This window comes from Emys orbicularis, chromosome 7 (assembly GCF_028017835.1).
Source record: "Emys orbicularis isolate rEmyOrb1 chromosome 7, rEmyOrb1.hap1, whole genome shotgun sequence".
Taxonomy (NCBI): domain Eukaryota; kingdom Metazoa; phylum Chordata; order Testudines; family Emydidae; genus Emys; species Emys orbicularis.
This window is the reverse complement of record NC_088689.1, coordinates 65,034,294-65,051,531: the sequence shown is the minus strand read 5'-3', so window position 1 is coordinate 65,051,531 and position 17,238 is coordinate 65,034,294. Positions and strand designations below refer to the sequence as shown.

The following is a 17,238-nucleotide window of genomic DNA, read 5'->3' as shown; positions in this document are numbered from 1 at the left end:
AGTTCAGATTCAAGGGTTTGGCCCAGAGTTTGAAAAATGGTTTGGAATCCTTCTGGATGAAAGATAATTCATTATTATTTATATTATAGTAGGACCTTGAGCCCCCAACTGAGATTTCTAGGTTCTTATGAATTGTTACATAATTTGTTCCAGTATCTTTCCAAATATAGAAGTTACACTGACATTTATAATTCCCCAGCTCCTCCCTTTTTAAAGATAGGTACTATGTTTGCCCTTCCCCAGTCCTCTGGGATCTCACCTGTCCTCCATGAGTTCTTGATAATAAATGCTAATGGTTTCAAGATTGCTACAGGTAGTTGCTTAAGTACACTGGGACGAATTTCATCAGGCCGCGATGACTAGAATACATCTAACATATCTAAATATTCTTTAAGCTGTTCTTTCCCTGTTCTGGGCTGTGTTTCTTCGCCCTTGTTAATGTTAATTGTATTGAGTATCTGGTGACGATAACCTTTTTTAGTGAACACAGAAGCAAAATTTGCATGAAACACCTCAGCTTTCTTGATGTTATCGGTTATTAGCTCTCCTTCTCTGCTGAGTAGGGACCTACATTTTTCTTCATCTAAAAGTAAAGATCAGTGTCTGGCGCTCACATTTAATCTAGATACTTGGGGCCATATTTTTAGATTCATAAAGGTGCAGATGGACATCTTGTGGGATTTACCAGAGTGGCTAAATGAAGTTGGCATGTCACTATTATTGACTTTCAATAGAAGTTAGGTGACTAACCTGTTGAGGCACTTTTGTAAATCCTGCTATAGGTGCCTATCTGCACTGTTAGGCACCTAAATACTTTTGGAAATATGGTCCCTATATCTTCATGGCTGACCCTGTATTTATAGTGAACACTTCTGTCCCAACCTGATTCAGCATTCTTTAAGTAGCTATAAGGATTGAAAAATGAAATAACTTCTGCTTCACAAGCCTTCTAATGAAGTGATGACAGAAAATTCTGCCCACTCACTCTGTAAAGGAAGATCTTTTCTACCTGTGCAATGCTAAGAATTTTCTGTAATCAAAGGTCAGATCTTTAACAGCATACTTCTTGGGATTGCCATTAAGGAAAAAGAATGGAAATAATTAACTTTTGTGGTGATAAAGCACCTCTTTCAGGGAACATCTTTGTAGCTTGAGATGTCCTACAGATGATTAACAGGATTGCACCTGGATCAGGGTTATTTCCAGATTCAAACAATCATGTGATCTTCCCTTGGCAATGTCTGATGACTCTATAATTTCAATGCTAGCGTAAAGTACTTCACCTCAGCAAAATTTGCTTTCTTTCTGTCAGTTATGTACTGACTGGGAGAGCCATGAATGATCTCCACCAAAAGGATAATCTGTGAATCAGGGGTCCAGAGTCGTCAGAGTAAGTTACCACTATGTCCTGGTTAGGCTTGGGTAGCAGAAAAAGATAGATTTTATAATAATAATATTACCATAATGCACTTTGTCTAAGGGCCTGATCCACTACTCCCTGAAATCAGTTGGAATCTTTCCACTTTTTTTTTAATGGTTGCTGAATCTACCTTGATAGTTTTAACATAATCCTCCATACAAAGTGATACCCTCATCGTCTTACTTAATTTTCTCTCTGTAGCTACTTTCCCCATTCTTATGCAGAGTATTTGAGGATACATAAGAGTTTATGGAAAAGAGCATAAATAGAAATATAGAGTTGGTGGCTATCAACATACAAAAATTCTTAATTGATAATGATCAGCATGAGCTTTTATACACATGAGAAGTAAAATGGAAATTAAGTTTACAACAGAAGAAGAGTTTTTAGCAATGAAGCCATTCTTGACATTCCGGGGCCTATTGCTGCTGCCCCTAAGACATTGAGGTGAAGAAATAAAATAAATTCCATCAGCTAAAAATAATAAAGATCATACAAAACCATAAATCAAGTATAAATAATAGCAAGAAAAGTAAACTGAGAATTATTTTGAAAAAGAGTTGGTTTATAGTAGCAGGAGTGGATGAGAACACTGAATTGCTCTTGAATAGTTTTAGAATAATCACTATTATCTAAGCCAGTCAATTTTTAAAGTAAAAATAATATATATGTACATGCAGCTTCTTTCCTGAGAATCAGCATTTCCTTGTATATAATTGAAAGAGATAAGATTATATATAATCTTTTAAGAACTTTTATATTTTTCGTTAACAAAATGAATATTTTTTCTTCGTTCAATCAACAGCCCGGCACCTGTTCAATCTGATGTGTGCTGTGCTGCTTAAATCTAACTTGCATTTCCCATGTTGCAGAGGATATTTAAATCTCATTTTTATATTAATTTAAGGTATCCAAGGTGATGATATTTATGTAGTGAGGAATACACTTAATTTGAAGAGCCTGATCAACACCCAACTATACAACCATTTGGATGATGTTTACAGAGTATATTTCCACTTGGTATACGATGTATACCTCATGTTGTAACAGTGGGGTTTTTAAGTTGCTTTCAGTGAAGCATTTATTCATGTATACTAATTGAATAATTATCAGTGCATTGCGGTGACACTCAAAGCATTTATATTCTTGTAGTGAAAGTGGTTTGTTGTGGTTTGACTCCTTTTTGTTTTAATTCATTTTCCAGTGGACTGAATGTATTAGTGATGAATGTGCTATGAAAGTAACCGTTTGTTTCCATGTTGGAAAACTTTAATGGCTCCAGAAATGGCTAACCATTTACCACACAGTATCCATCATTTTGTCAAAGTTTTCATGGTTTGTAGCGAGCCACATGGAAAAGAGAGAAAGAGAAAAGAATGACACAACAGCCAAGTTCTTTCAATCTGTGCCGAAAAACTGACTTAAATTTAGCCCCATTTGCCTTTGTAACAATTAATGTGACATCTTTCTGAGGGTCATAGTAAATTTGATTGCCAGTTGTTGAAATGCATTTTTAAATCAGTGGTGGTGCAACTATAAATGCTTTTTACATTAATGTCACTGAATCCTTAACCCACAATTTTTGACACATAACAGATTTAGAAAGCCTGCTGGATCACTTGGCTGATGTGGTTCCCTCCTTGGAATACCTCAGTTTACTAGGAAACATGGCTTGCCCAAATGAACTGGTCAGCAAGGACAAGGATGAGGATGACTACCAGAGGTACAGGTTAGTATCTTAGCTCCCAAATTGATAAGATGCATCCATTTCTTAATGCTGGATGGAGTCAGATGGCTAAAACCAGAGCATGTTCCCAAAATAACAAACCTTCCTATATTTGTTAGACAAAGATGGCTCCCTTTGGGCCAGATTCTGCAGTGTGTAGTGCCTTAGTATTTGAATAACCCCATTGATTTCAGTGGAATTACTGACGGGGGGCCCTGGTTCAGGAAAGCACATAAGCATGTGCTTTTTAAGTCCCACCGAAGTCAATGGTAGTTAGGCACATGCTTAAAGTGTAACATGTTCTTAAGTGCTTTCTTGAATAGAGATGAACTTAACTGTGAGCTTACGTGCTCTCTTTAGTCCAGCCCAGAGCCAGGCACTACTCACTGTGTGAGTAAGGGTGGCTGAATCTGGTGATTAAAATCATTAGCTTATCGTAGATCTACTTTCTTTTTTCCTGAAAAGGAATTTTGAGGACTTGCTTCTTTCAATATATTTCAAAATAAATCAATTATGAATACAGAGAAGGCTCCTCTTTAGATATCACACTTCTCTGCTCAAAGACAGAGCAGTCAGTATGTAGAGTCAAACCATGAGTCTTAAAATAAGCAAAATATCCATGTGACATTTGAATGTGTTTTCATTAGCAGAAGTTTGGCAATTAACAAGAACCACTTGAAAGTGGAAGCCTGGTAAAGTGTCTCCTCTTGAGTGTAGCCCTACAGAAATGTAGCTGGGAATTAGTTATATGCAAATAGGTTTATTTTTTGAAGAACAAAATGTAATATAAAGATTAATTGTCATTGGTGATCACGGTGATTGACTATAGATCTAAGACTCTGTGGAATGCTTGCTGAGTGACATCATTCTTCATAGCTGCTGCCCTCTGGCAGTGAGACGTTATTATAATAAAATTCTATTTGATGTTGTCTGAGCTTCTTTGCCCCAGTCAAATATGATACTGGATTTCAGACCAAGGCTACTGCCATTTTCCGCATTAGCTAACTGAAAATGGCCTTCTTTGAGTTAAACAAGAGGCAAAAAGCATGGTCAGTGAGCTATCTACCCAAATGAGAAACTAAGCTTTTTCTTCAGTATGTTATCTAAGATATTGAAAACACTGTTTGTATCTTTACACGATCAAAAGTCTTATGTAGGAGGTATAGTTCAACACACGCAGTAGAAAGGATAGGAGACCTGAAAGGAGGTTTGTTTGGAAGGTGCATGGATTGGAAGCAGTGGCTTATTGCTTATACTGTAGTTGGTTGAAATTTTGCTTCTGGAGTTGGCAGTAGCACAGCTCTCTTGAGTATGAACATTCTATATTCAGTATTCCCAACTTTTGAGAAAAGTTTTTAGTGCATCTTTAGCCTAAAGATGTTAACTTCTAACAATCCTACTTTTGAATTCAGCATAGCTATGGCATCTTGGTTTCCACTAAGTAACCTGGCCTAGATTTTATAAAATATTTTCCCATCACTTTCACCCTGAAGTGGAAGGTATGCCTAATACCCAGCTTACAAAAAGCCTGATAGTGCTGTCTCTATGTAAATTTATGTGACATTTTCACTAGAGAATTGCTTAAAAATGAATGATATTTCTACAGTTTACTGTTTTTCACTTTAAGTACACTTTCTGACAATATGTCTGCTATTAATCATTTAAGCAAAAGTAGTACCTTAAAGGAGCCATTCAGAGGCAAGAACCCATGGTTCATTTAGTGCTGTCTGAAAAAAAATCTTATTGATTGACAATCTCTGTGGTTATGTGATGTAATATTTATAATATGTCACACAGCCATACATCAAAACAAGCATGTCTGTTGTTTCATTTCAGTGCAAAATGTTGATTTCTATGAGATCAAGGTAGTTTTAGGTCACACTGTGGCAAACCACTATGTCAGAAATGTGAAGTGACTGGATTTATCTCTGTTGAAAACTGCAACACTGATGCTTTTCCCCCCCCTCCTTTCAGATTTTTTTTGGCATTTTTGCATCTGTAAAAACAGTTTTAATTAACCAGTTTTAAAGTGAATAGCCTACTCAGTAGTTAAATAACATATAGCTCTGCAGCTGAAATGCAAACTTCCTGGTACTTTCCCATAAGCATTCATTATATCTTAGAAACTAGGCTTGTCTGCATGGTGCTGTAATTTAACTACTGGGGTATGAGTTGTAGAGTGCTTGGAAGTGTCACACTTTAACTACCCTGTGTAAACCCTGCAGCTGAGAACTAAAAAGTACTTAGTTTGTGTTAATGTAGTCCTGTTTGAAATGGGACTACATAAATGTGAACTAGTGACCTTTCAGTGCACACCAGCAGGGTCTACACAGGGCAGTTAGAGCACAACATATTAGATCATTCTACAGTTCACATCTCCATAGTCTATACAGCAATTAGACATCTATGGCTGGCCCTTGTCAGCTGACTCGGGCTAAGCGGCTGTTTAATTGCAGTGTGGATATTTGGACTCAGGCTGCAGCCCAAGCTCTGGGACCCTCCTACCTCTCAGAGGCCTAGATCCCAGGCTCCAGCCTTACACTGAATGTCTACACTACAGTTAAACAGCCCAAGCCCGAGTCAGATGACATGGCCCATCCATGGATTTTTAATTGCAGTGTAGACATATCTCTAGAGTGTGCCAGACAGTATTATAATCAAAAGGTCTTAGTATGTATACTTATTATGGCTACTATATTATGGAGAATATTGACTCGGTATCTACATAGGTAGGTGAGAGTTCAAAAGTTTTGCTTAAGGGGCTGTAGTCAGGGAGTTGAGGCCCAAATTTGAAGGGACACATCTTGCAAAATGCATAGCTTACTCACCTCCATTCCAGTCAATTAGAGTTCAGGGTATTTAGTTTCATAGGACTCAGTGCCTTATAAAATTCTGCCCTAATTTTTTTTTAAAAGAAAATAGTTTGACAAAACCTGTATGAAATTTCAAAAACAAAAACAAAACACCACACACAACAGAGTCTTTTGTTTTGAATTCAAACCTTTTGGTGCTTGCAACCTGAACATTGCTGCATCCTACAGATGTGTGAGAACCAGAAAGTAAGTGGCTAGAAATCAAGATTTTATCAACTATTTTTGTTGTAACAAGCTGAATGGAAATGCAAAAAGCAAAATACAAAACCAAACAAAACCCTGCAAAAACCTGACCCAGTGGTGAAAAGTCAAATAGATTTTTCTGCATTTCAGTTTTAATTATCTAAAGTGCTGTCAATAGCACAAATTTAAAAAATGAATTTTAATGTATTTTTTTAAAAGTTATAACATATTTAAATACATGTAGGATGTTATATACATAATTTTACATATGAAATTATTCTTTCAGCAAGGCCCTGATCCTCTGAGATCTATGGTATTGAATGTGTTTAAAAAGCTGTTTTTGTAAAAAATAATCTTTCTTTTGAAAAAAATTTTCGGAAGAAAAGCTATTTCTCAACTAGCACTATTGAACATGCTGGAACAGAGTGGTTTTTGTTTTTGTGAAGATTATGTATATTTTTTTAAATGTGTGTTCAGTTTCCTTTTTGTGTGAAATGCTATTGTTTAAAATGTTTGCCAACATTACATTTTTGCATGAGTTTATTTCAAGAAATAGTTTCTCTAGGGTTACCATTTTTTAAACTAACAAAAAGAGGACACTCCAAGGGGCCCCGCCCCCGCCCCAACTCCGCCCCCTCCCCTGCCCCGGCCCCACCCCAACTCCGCCCTTTCCCCAAAGTCCCCGCCCCAACTCCGCCCCCTCCCCTGAACGCTCCGCCCCCCTGCTCCTCCCCCTCCCCTCCTTCCTGCGAATCAAATGTTCGCGGGAAGCCTGAAACAGGGAGGCAGGCAGCAGGTAAGCTGGGGCGGGGGGGCGTGAGGAGGCGCGGCCCAGTCCGGCCCCCTGGCCGAGCGACTCGGGCCCGGCTCGGCTCGGGCCCTGGGGCACCAGTCCCGGCCCACCCCGGCGGTTCCAGCTCGGCTCGGGCCCCGGGGCACCGGCCTCGGCCGAGCGGCTCCGGCCCGGCTCGGGCCCTGGGGCGCCGGCCCCCGTTCCGGCGGAGCACGCCAGCCCCGGCCCCGGCAGTTCCAGCTCGGCTCGGGCCCTGGAGCACGGGCACCGGCCCCAGCCGAGCAGCTCCGGCACCGGGGCACCAGCCGAGCGGCTCCAGCCCTGGCGACTCCAGCTCGGATCGGGCCCCGGGGCACCGGCCCGTCCGGCCCTGGCCCCGGCTGAGCGGCGCTGGCCGGCGGCCGAGCACCGCCGGCCCCAGCGGCTCCAGCTCTGGCCCCAGCGTGGATCCAAGTCCCATGACCCCTCCCTATTTTCCCGGACATGTCCGGCTTTTGGGAATTTTCCCCCGGACAGGGATTTGACAACCAAAAAGCCGAATATGTCCGGGAAAATCCGGATGTATGGTAACCCTAGTTTCTCTAATACTTTGGGGTGGGGGGAGAGCAGCTCATGTGTGGGATAATTGGGCGTTAAGAGCAGTATATTAAAATATAGGGGAGGGAGGAAAGCCAGAAAACATTCCAGTCCAAAAAGGAAACAGAAAAAAAGTGGCTTGAAAAACCGTGTGCATTCTAAATAACCTCATTTACAGTCTCTGCTTTGAAGATTGCAAGAAAGCAAAGGTCATGACCCAGAGATCAAAGTAACAGAAGTCAACACAATAATTGCTGGTTGCTTCTCTTGTACCCACACTTGGTCTCTCCGGTGGGTGTATTGTTTGTAGTGAAAACTTCAAACATGTTGTTATTGAACTGTGAAAAATCATCTGGGTCAGAATGTGTTACCAAGCATTTGTTAATGCTGTAGGTGACCTCACCTATTTTCATTAAAGTGAGATAATTGTGAGGGGTGTGTACCGTGTGTGAAGTTTTTAGTGCTTGTTCATTCTTCTTTGCTCCTTATTGACGTTTCCTGGAATGGTGCATTCATTAATAGCACTGTTGACATGGAAACAAAGGCAAGTGGAAACAAATGCCTGAGTTTATTTTAAATTAGCTTTAAAAGTACAATATGCTATCTTTGGCAGAGAGGAGTAAATGGTGATAACCTTATAGAGTCCTCTTAAGATACAACCATAAGAAAGGAAGTTCATACATTTTGTATACATTAGCTTGCTGAACTAAATCAGTTGCTCTGCACGTGTGGTCCTGCAAAATTGCAGCTCCTCTTGTGAGATTTTCAGCCTTCTTAACCATTGCCCTTACTGAGAGCAGACTACCTTTTTTTTTTCTTATTGTATTTTATAAATAATATAAACTCCACAACTACGTATTTCAAAAGGAGAGAAAGAAAGGAAATCTTTTTCCTTAAGGTTAATAAACTATTAACAGGTGCAAACAGGCATAGGCTAATACTACTCATCTTACTGATGATATTTTGCCTTTCACCCAAGGCCTTTTTATTTCAACAGTGTCTGGAGAGAGAGAGAGAATTACAGCAAACAATGCTTGTCAAACATTAAATAAGCCCCACAACTCCCATGTGAGAGTCACAATAGAAGCTAAGGAGCCAAATCTCAGTAGACAATCTAGCCCAATGCCTTAAAGTCAACCATTCATTCCCTCTCGGTTTGATTCTGATATCTCACCAGTTTTACACTGGTGTAACATTCACTTCAGTGGTGTGACTCCCAGTTTATACCAGTGTAAATGAGAGCAGGCTCAGGCCCTCTAATCCTGGAAGTGTGGTTATGCATGTTCATTAGCCTTCAGGCTACTAGGGTTTGAGGGAAAAAATATAGTAGTACAATAGTTGAAAGGTTCCAATAAAAATGAAGATGTTGAAATGTTCTTAATCCAAAACCTTGCCCAACTAGTTTGTTGCACATATGGTATTAGGAATGCTAGACTTTTCTGGATGTACAACTCTATCCTTCAACCCAAAATGAATTTTGTGATGTGAATTTGTTTACAGCATAATATGTATTTTTTTAAAAGTAAGAGAAAAGGAGAAAATTAAGGGTCGTTGTATAGTTTAACCTTTGCTCTGTCCCTTCATTACAGGCTCAATGTCACATTTTCCCCTTCTATTATGTGAACTCCTCTGTATCCACTTCTCCTATAGTGTAAGAAGAGTCAAAGATCCATTTCCAATGGGCAACTTCATTGGCACCCTGTAGCTTTCTTTTTAGTGTGGTTCAAGAGTGATTATGTTCTCTTCTCTCTATATTCTCTGGCGCCATAAAGCCCAGCATATTCTGAAACTAGTGTCTGCTTTATGATGGGAGGTAATCTATGAATCCGCATCCACATGAGAGTCCAGACGCTATGACATTGTGTGACTTTTCTTGTTATAGACTCCTTGACTCTAGAACAAAGATTTCCTAGAATTGCCAATAGTACTAATGAATAATGTGTTAATGCCTGGCAATGAGTTCTGACCCCTTAAACCTAAACGGTTAATGAAATATACCTCCAAATAATATAAAGTATAAACTAACACATTATAATTATTTAGGGTGACCAGATGTCCCGATTTTATAGGGACATTCCCGATTTTTGGGTCTTTTTCTTATATAGGCACCTATTACCCCCCGCCCCCTGTCCCGATTTTTCACACTTGCTGTCTGGTCACCCTATAATTATTTAATGCAGCACATAAGGACCTGCTTTACTTCAATGAGTGTTGGATTAGGACCCAGGTATTTCATGTACATGTTTAAAACAGCTTTCCTTACCCTCCTGCCTGGTGTTTCTGTTAGAACCTCTTGCCCAATTCCATTTGAGGCTGGACTCTCTTATGTATTTAAATGTCAGATCCTCTTCAAGGATTTTGTCTGTTCGGAGGCTGCGAAACACAGGCTATATCTACAGCGGGTAGAGTACCGGCACTACACTCGTAGCTACATGCTGCAGTGAAAGGCAGGCTAGGTCCACGCTTGTGGCTGTGGTGTGTAGCTATCTGTGGCAGTGAAAGGCTCAGGCAGCAGGGAAAGGCTCTGGTAGCTCCCTCCTGTCAGAGCCTTTCCTTTGTTTCTAGAACCTTTCCCAACTACCTCTCCTCACTGGAGCCTTTCACTGTGGTGGGGAAAGGCTCTGGCAGTGGGACACAACACTGCTAAAAATAGCAGTATAGATGTGGGAGGCACTGCTTGGGCATGTAGAGAGCTGTGTAGGATATTGAATCTAGGAGTTCAGATGTCTAGGGCACTTTGTTCTACTTGTCTAAGCTGTGCCTCATTGTCTACACTGCTGTTTATACCCGTGCCAGCTGGGAGTTCAATGTCTGTACTTTACCTACTGCTGGAAATGTAGATGTACCTTGGAGTACATTTTAAAAATAAGTTACATAAAGCTTTCCATTTCAAATCACTTTATAAACATTAATTAATACCTACAATATCACTGCAAGGTAGATAAATGTTGCTACTCCCATTTTACCAATAAGGAAACTGACATAGAAAGTCTGTGACTATAGGGGCTGGAACTAGGGGTGCTGGTGATGCTGCCGCACCCCATGACTTGAAATGGTTTCCATCATATACAGGGTTTATAGTTTGGTTCAATGGCTCTCAGCACCCCCACTAGACAAATTGTTCCAGCACCCCTGTCTGTGACTTGTCTAAGGCTGTGGAGTAAGTCAGTATTGGAGACACTATTATTATTTGTTTATTCAGTGTTTGTATATTATGCATATAAAAGTGCAAGTGTGCATGTTGATTTAGTATTACAACTCACATCTTCCTCAGTCTGGTTCCAGTGCTCTGACCTCAACACCTCTCTCAAGTATTGGGGAGGAAAATCTCCATAAAACTTTCATTAACATTGGTGGTGGAGTTGTATAACTGAATCACCAACGCGTGCATCCCTTTGAAAATGTCCCCTTAATGTCTTGACAGGTCTGTGTAAAAAATGTTAAAACAATCCTAATCACATGGAACACTTACGGAATTGGTAAATGAATTTTAGTCCATATTGTCATTTCCACTTATTTAAAGCTGAGATAAAATGTAATGCGATATTCCGTGTACTGTTTGTTTTTTTCTCCACCTACAGCTACAAGTGATCTAGACTTCTGTTTTGTGTTGGTCCCCTTTGTTAGTTTACTTTCCTAACACACTTGAGGGGGGAGGGAGGGGAAGTTTTGGACGAAAGATGATGTTGCTTTCCTTGTATAGCCGGTTTCCTTTGGGTCTTTACACACCTTTCTAGCATCCCTTTCCGGAGCGCACCATTTTCCTCATCACTACAGATAATAATCTTCTTTCACACTACTGCAAAGATGGTCAGCCCCACAACAGCAGTCTCAGGGCACCTGCAGCAGTGCTAAGATTCAAAATGATCATAAAAAACCCCAACCAACTCCTAAACTAAAACAAAACATTCTAAATTTAGAATGTAAAATTTAGATGAATTTTTTTCATTCAATGGTATTCTTTTAACTGGCAATGGTATAAGTCTAAAGCAGTTGCAATGTGTCATGCAATTTATAGATCCCAGTGCCTGCCATAAAGTATTTTATGATAGCTGCACTCTGTGTTATTAGTAGCTGTCTTTTTCTGCAGCCATCGGTGTTTGATAATAGTCTTAAAACACCCAAAATTACTTACCTGCAAGCAACATTCCAGATAGTCCCTGTTGACAGTTTGAATAAGTTTAGTGCCCTTTTGTTGTACTTTACCTTCAAAACAAACTGATTGAACCATCAATAGCTCCTGGAAGCTGACAGAGGCATGTCATCTGGGCTAACCTTCTGATAGTAGGTTATCTGTGGGAGTTAACCTCCCTGCATTGTTAACTGAAATGTTTTATGTACTATGCAACTTTAGGATACTGCTGTGATAACCTTAGTAACTAAGTCATACATCACAGCAAGGAGATTTTGTGCAACAAATAACCCTGGATAATATTTACAAGGGTTGAATTGATATTGTAGTGCTCATTCCGTGGCTTTAGTAATCTTTTATAGATTTTTTTTTGTGGCAAATTGGTGTTACATTTAGGCTGAATTTGCATCACAAATGAACTATATTGCTAACTAAAATATACCCTGGAAGTCATATGCTGGCCTTTAACAATTGTTTTATTAAAAACCTTTGTAATTATATCTATAACATTCAGTTGTAATTTAATTTTGGCTCTTTTTAAACTGCATCATTATTGGGATACTTTATTCCTAATGACAGATAGCTTTTTAAAGTCTGTTACAGATTGCCTTTGTGTTTTATCATCCCCTGTAGAACATCTGCCCCACTAGGAACCCTGAAAATACTTCTGTCCTGGTGACACCATTGGCTAATTATTTTGTGGGTTTTTTTAGATAAGGCCCTAATTCTGGAATATTTTTTTAAAAAACGCGGGTAAGAAAAGAAGAAAAATATTCCTGTAGAAACAATTCTGTTATAAATTTAAGTTCTCTTAAAATGACAGAGAGACTGACATTTAAGGCTGTGATCCAAAGTCAGCAAAAATGACAGGGCTGTCTTCGTCTGTTGTCAGTTTTGTTGCTGCCTGCTTTTTGATGGCATCTTTCATTCCATCATTAAACATTTGCTGATTTTCTAATACTGATGTTTTCTTCACCTGAATATTCATCTTTTCTCACCCTACACTTAGTGGGTGTCTTTGCTCATTTGGAGCTTCACTCTTGACATATTATTTCCTTCTGTACATGTCTTCGTTTGAAAGAATCTGTTGTCATCCGAGCTTTTCTGCCAGTAACACAAGATGGATGTATTCTCTTCCCAAGAAAGATACGGGGCAGCAGAATGTCAGAAAGGACTGGAAGGGCAGCCAGGAAAGATGTGAGGTGTCTGAGAGTATGGCAGTATCTCTAATATCTAGCTACACCGAACAAATTGTCTTGGGACATGTTCTACGTAGCAAACTCACTTCTCACCTTGCATAGTTTATTACTATTATTCTGTTTTTATTATTTAGTTGAAGTGCATAGGCTGATGATTCATATTAAAATTGTAGACCATTTTAATGTGTGTCAGTGAACATATTCAATTCACTTGTTAAAAATTTACAAGGCCATTGCCTCAGAGGAAAGGTGTATATAGCTGAAAGGCTGCTTTGTAGCATTTTTTTTTGTCTGGATGTAGAAAGGTTAAATAATTAATAAAAACATTAATGTGATGTGCATGAACTCTGTTGGTCTCACAACTTGGGACAAATTTGGAATCTCTTAGAGTTAATCATAGAATCATAGAACCATAGGGTTAGAAGAGACTGCAAGGGTCATCTAGCCTAACAAGATGCGGGATTTGTTGTGTTTAAGCCATCTAAGACAGATGACTATCCAGCCTCCTTTTGAAACCTCTAGTGAAGGAGCTTCCAGGACTGAGGAGTAGTTGAAGGTAACTCCGACCTTTAAAATAATAGCACTATTTTTCTCTTTAAAATATAGCCATATGCACTGTGCAAGGTTTTCTGGGACTTCTGGATGTGTGTGAGTTCTTTCAGATGCCAGAGGGAGTCAGTATGATTACCAGTTTGACTGACTGATTGGGTGTTTATGGGAAGCAGCTAGGCATGGGGAATATTATCAATCACCTTTCCACCCCCTGCCAAGAAAGAGTCTGGCACTTCCTCTCTTTGCAAAGTCTGTTTCACATCTGGTTGACTGTATGTAAATAGCAGGTACTTGAAGTAGTTGTGTGTTTGGTTTTGCTTTTGATTCATGCCATGCTTTCTACTTCTGTATGTAAGGAACCTACAGTATTTTTCAAGCTAATGGAGCTTTTGTTATCTGATCAAAACATGCAGTTACAGAGAACTAGCAATGGGACTGAACAAGAAGTTTGAATCTGAACACCTGTCCAAAATTTGGGGGGGGGTGTGTGTGTAAGAGCATGCGTGCGCAGTTTGGAATCTAAACCTGAGCCAGGTTTAGATGAATGGGGCCCATATCAGTAACAAGACAAAACTGGAACCATATCTCCAAACTGTGGCGGGGTCAAAATTCCGATCTTGAAGCCAGATCCAAATTATATTGCTCAGTACCATCTCTAGATAAAGTCTTGTTTTTAATAAGACTCTTAAATGCCCTTTGATGCACAGCATACATCTCTGTGTACCTTGGAATATTATCTTTAATGCATGTGACTTTCTAGGGTATGTGATGGGAAGCCGGATCAAAACCCTAATATGCAATTTACCTGATGTTGCTAACGATGATGATTGTTGTACACCTCTACCCTGATATAACGCTGTCCTCAGGAGCCAAAAAATCTTACCGTGTTATAGGTGAAACCGCGTTGTATTGAACTTGCTTTGATCCCCCGGAGTGCGCAGCCCTGCCCCCCCGGAGCACTGCTTTACCACGTTATATCCGAATTCGTGTTATATCGGGCCGCATTATATCGGGGTAGAGGTGTATTTGTAGCAAAAGTCAATAAAATTTTGAAGGTGAATTTGTGACTGAAGACCTGAGCATTACAAAACTGCACAGCAGGTGGAGAAGATTCTGTGTTTTTTATCTTATTTTATTTTTTAACATAACTCCATGTCCAAATTGTCCAGCAGGATATCAGAGAACATTACACTTAACAAATTTTTAAAAAATTGGAAGTCGTGCTTATCAAACTCTCTGTATCTAGTCTCTGTATTTACGTTCTCAGAAAGCTGCCTTTTCCAATTTGACCCACGTGTCATACATCACAATAATGCTTCATTGGGCTGTGCATCTACAACAGAGTATCCCTGGTCCACTTAGTTTTGCATTCACAAAGGGAAAATATCAGTTTCCTGACGTAGAGTAGAGTAGGCTAGATTATAGGGCGTGGGTGAAAGATTGGGGAAAGAAAGGTCATTTCAATTGTATATTTTTTTGAGTCATATAATTTGTGAAGATGGATTTGTATGTCAATGTGGATTTTAACTCAAACGTTTTGTCATTTCTTTTAGGTATTTTGTTCTGCACAAATTGACCAACCTGAAATTTCTTGATACTCGGAAAGTAACCAAATGGGAGCGTGAGGAAGCCTTGTTACGAGGTGCCTTCATGAAAGTGGTAAAGCCCATGGATGCTAAGGTAGGAGACTAAATGGAGTTTATAACATACACTGATCCCACTTGCCTACCACTTTGCAAATTAGAGAAAAGTAACTATGCATACCTTTGTTAAACAGTAATATATCTTTAAAACAACTATTCTGAAAGGTTGGTAAAAGCTAAGGAATGGACAGAGACCTTGTAGGCCACAGTATTGCTTATTGAATCAGGTGTGGGACAAAAAAATCCTTAATCTGTATTTTCCAAGATCAGAATTTTACTGTTAAATCTGATTAACGGACCATGGTTGTTGCATCATAGTTGAAACGCTGGTTTGAACCATAACTAATTAGCACACACATGTTGCCAGGATCAAAAGAATATTTTTGCTCTTTCTAAAGATCTATAACAACTCTGTGATATGTTAGAAAAGAAGGAAATTTTTCTGACACTTTGTCCCCTGCCATGCATGTTGTACACAGATGTTGATCTGAGAGCTCACACCTATGGTGTTTATTGACCTTTAGTTGATACAATGTAATTTAATGTGGTGTCATATTAATGAGTGTTGATGTTGGAGAGACAGTTTCTCTAATCTATGATTCAGACTCAAGCTTTCTCACACCAGTTGCCTCAAAATTGGGCAAATTGCATGCCTTTGACTCAAACAGAATACAGATGCAATTTTTCCAGTTTGCCATCTTTCATCATTGATCAGTACAAGATAACAGCTCCCTTAGTATTTCAGTGTATTTGTAGCATTACAAATATCTCTTGAAATGATTAGCTATCTAAAATTCTTTTCAAGTTTATTAATCTGGTAGGTTTCTGTAGGCTGTTTTCTTCTCGAAAATACATCATCAATAATTTATTGCAGATTTCCAATAATGCTGAATAATAGTGCAGCAGCAATGGAACTACACTATATTTGATGGCATAAGTGTTACTAGATAAATTCGTTATCACCAGTACAATTGCAGTAGATAGCAAATTAATTCAGATTGATTCATTTTATAACTACTAAAATGCTAACAGTTCTTATTCAGGCATAGGTTTGACATATTGTTTACTAAGTACCTTTAGCTATTTCAGCTTTTATAATACAGTGTGTAGTAAATGAAATCATTTATTTCTAAGCTTTTGTGAAAAGCTTCCTCACAGAATATTCTTTACTAAATCTTCCAAAATTCAGCAGTTGAAATGTGTAAATTATGTTGTGCTTATGCCATTTATTTTTTATAATTATTCTCTTTCTATCTACTAGGTCATTATTAGTGAAGTTTTATTCTAATGCTATTAACAGTTAAATTCTTCATTTATAAATCTATCATTTGTGTTTCGACTAGTGCAGGAGACAGTGGCTGTTCAAGTGTGTACCTACTTTATTGGATTGTACTTACTTGTGTTTGCTGTTAAACCAATTGCTAAGGGTAAGGTGTTCTCATAGACAGGATCCAAACTTTATCCTTTGTATTACTAATTTAGTCCACTGTGTAGTTTTGAATTAGTTGCCCTCTAAGTCTTAAAGATAAAAAATACATTTATTTCAACAATTCCCTTAGCACAGGGTTTAAATTTAGTGTTGCTGTAGCCTTGTTGAATTTTTTTTTTTTAATTTTTTGTTACAGAATTGCTGATGTTATCTAGCATGATAAAATACCTTTGTAAATGCTTTCTGATGGCATGAGTAAATATCTGTAAGTGTGCTACAGAATTATCTTCATCATACAAAGTTATATACTATACAATTTAAAATATGCAACTGTAATTGAGTTTGAATATACATATAAAAACAAACAATTGCTCTGGGTGAGTGTTTTCTTCTATGGATGTTCAGACATAATATGTAAGCATATTTTGCATGGGTGGAACGGTTTGTAGATGCAGTGTGTGTGTATATTTAGAAATACAGTGAAAACGATTAAAAGGAATATTTTCCCAGTTTCCACAAAAATGGTACTCTAGAATGGGAAATAACTGTCGTATCGCAGAAATCATGGTGTGATAATTATTGAGAAATGATGCTTTTTAGTGGCAACCGTTGTGTGTGTGTATATACAAGTATATATGGTACTATCCCGTTCATTTGAATGGCCTGGGGGTATCTGAAAGTTTCGGGCAACTGGGCATTCAGATAAATGGAA

General features: G+C 38.7%; 1 protein-coding gene across 1 annotated transcript in view; it reads left to right on the top strand.

Moving 5' to 3' along the window:
* LRMDA (leucine rich melanocyte differentiation associated) overlaps window positions 1-17,238 on the top strand; it is a 950,360-nt gene that overhangs the window by 539,051 nt on the left and 394,071 nt on the right. The window contains exons 4-5 of the mRNA XM_065408750.1: window positions 3,010-3,149; window positions 15,008-15,134. Coding sequence (XP_065264822.1) covers window positions 3,010-3,149; window positions 15,008-15,134 — 267 coding nt within the window. The remainder of the gene's footprint in view (window positions 1-3,009; window positions 3,150-15,007; window positions 15,135-17,238) is intronic.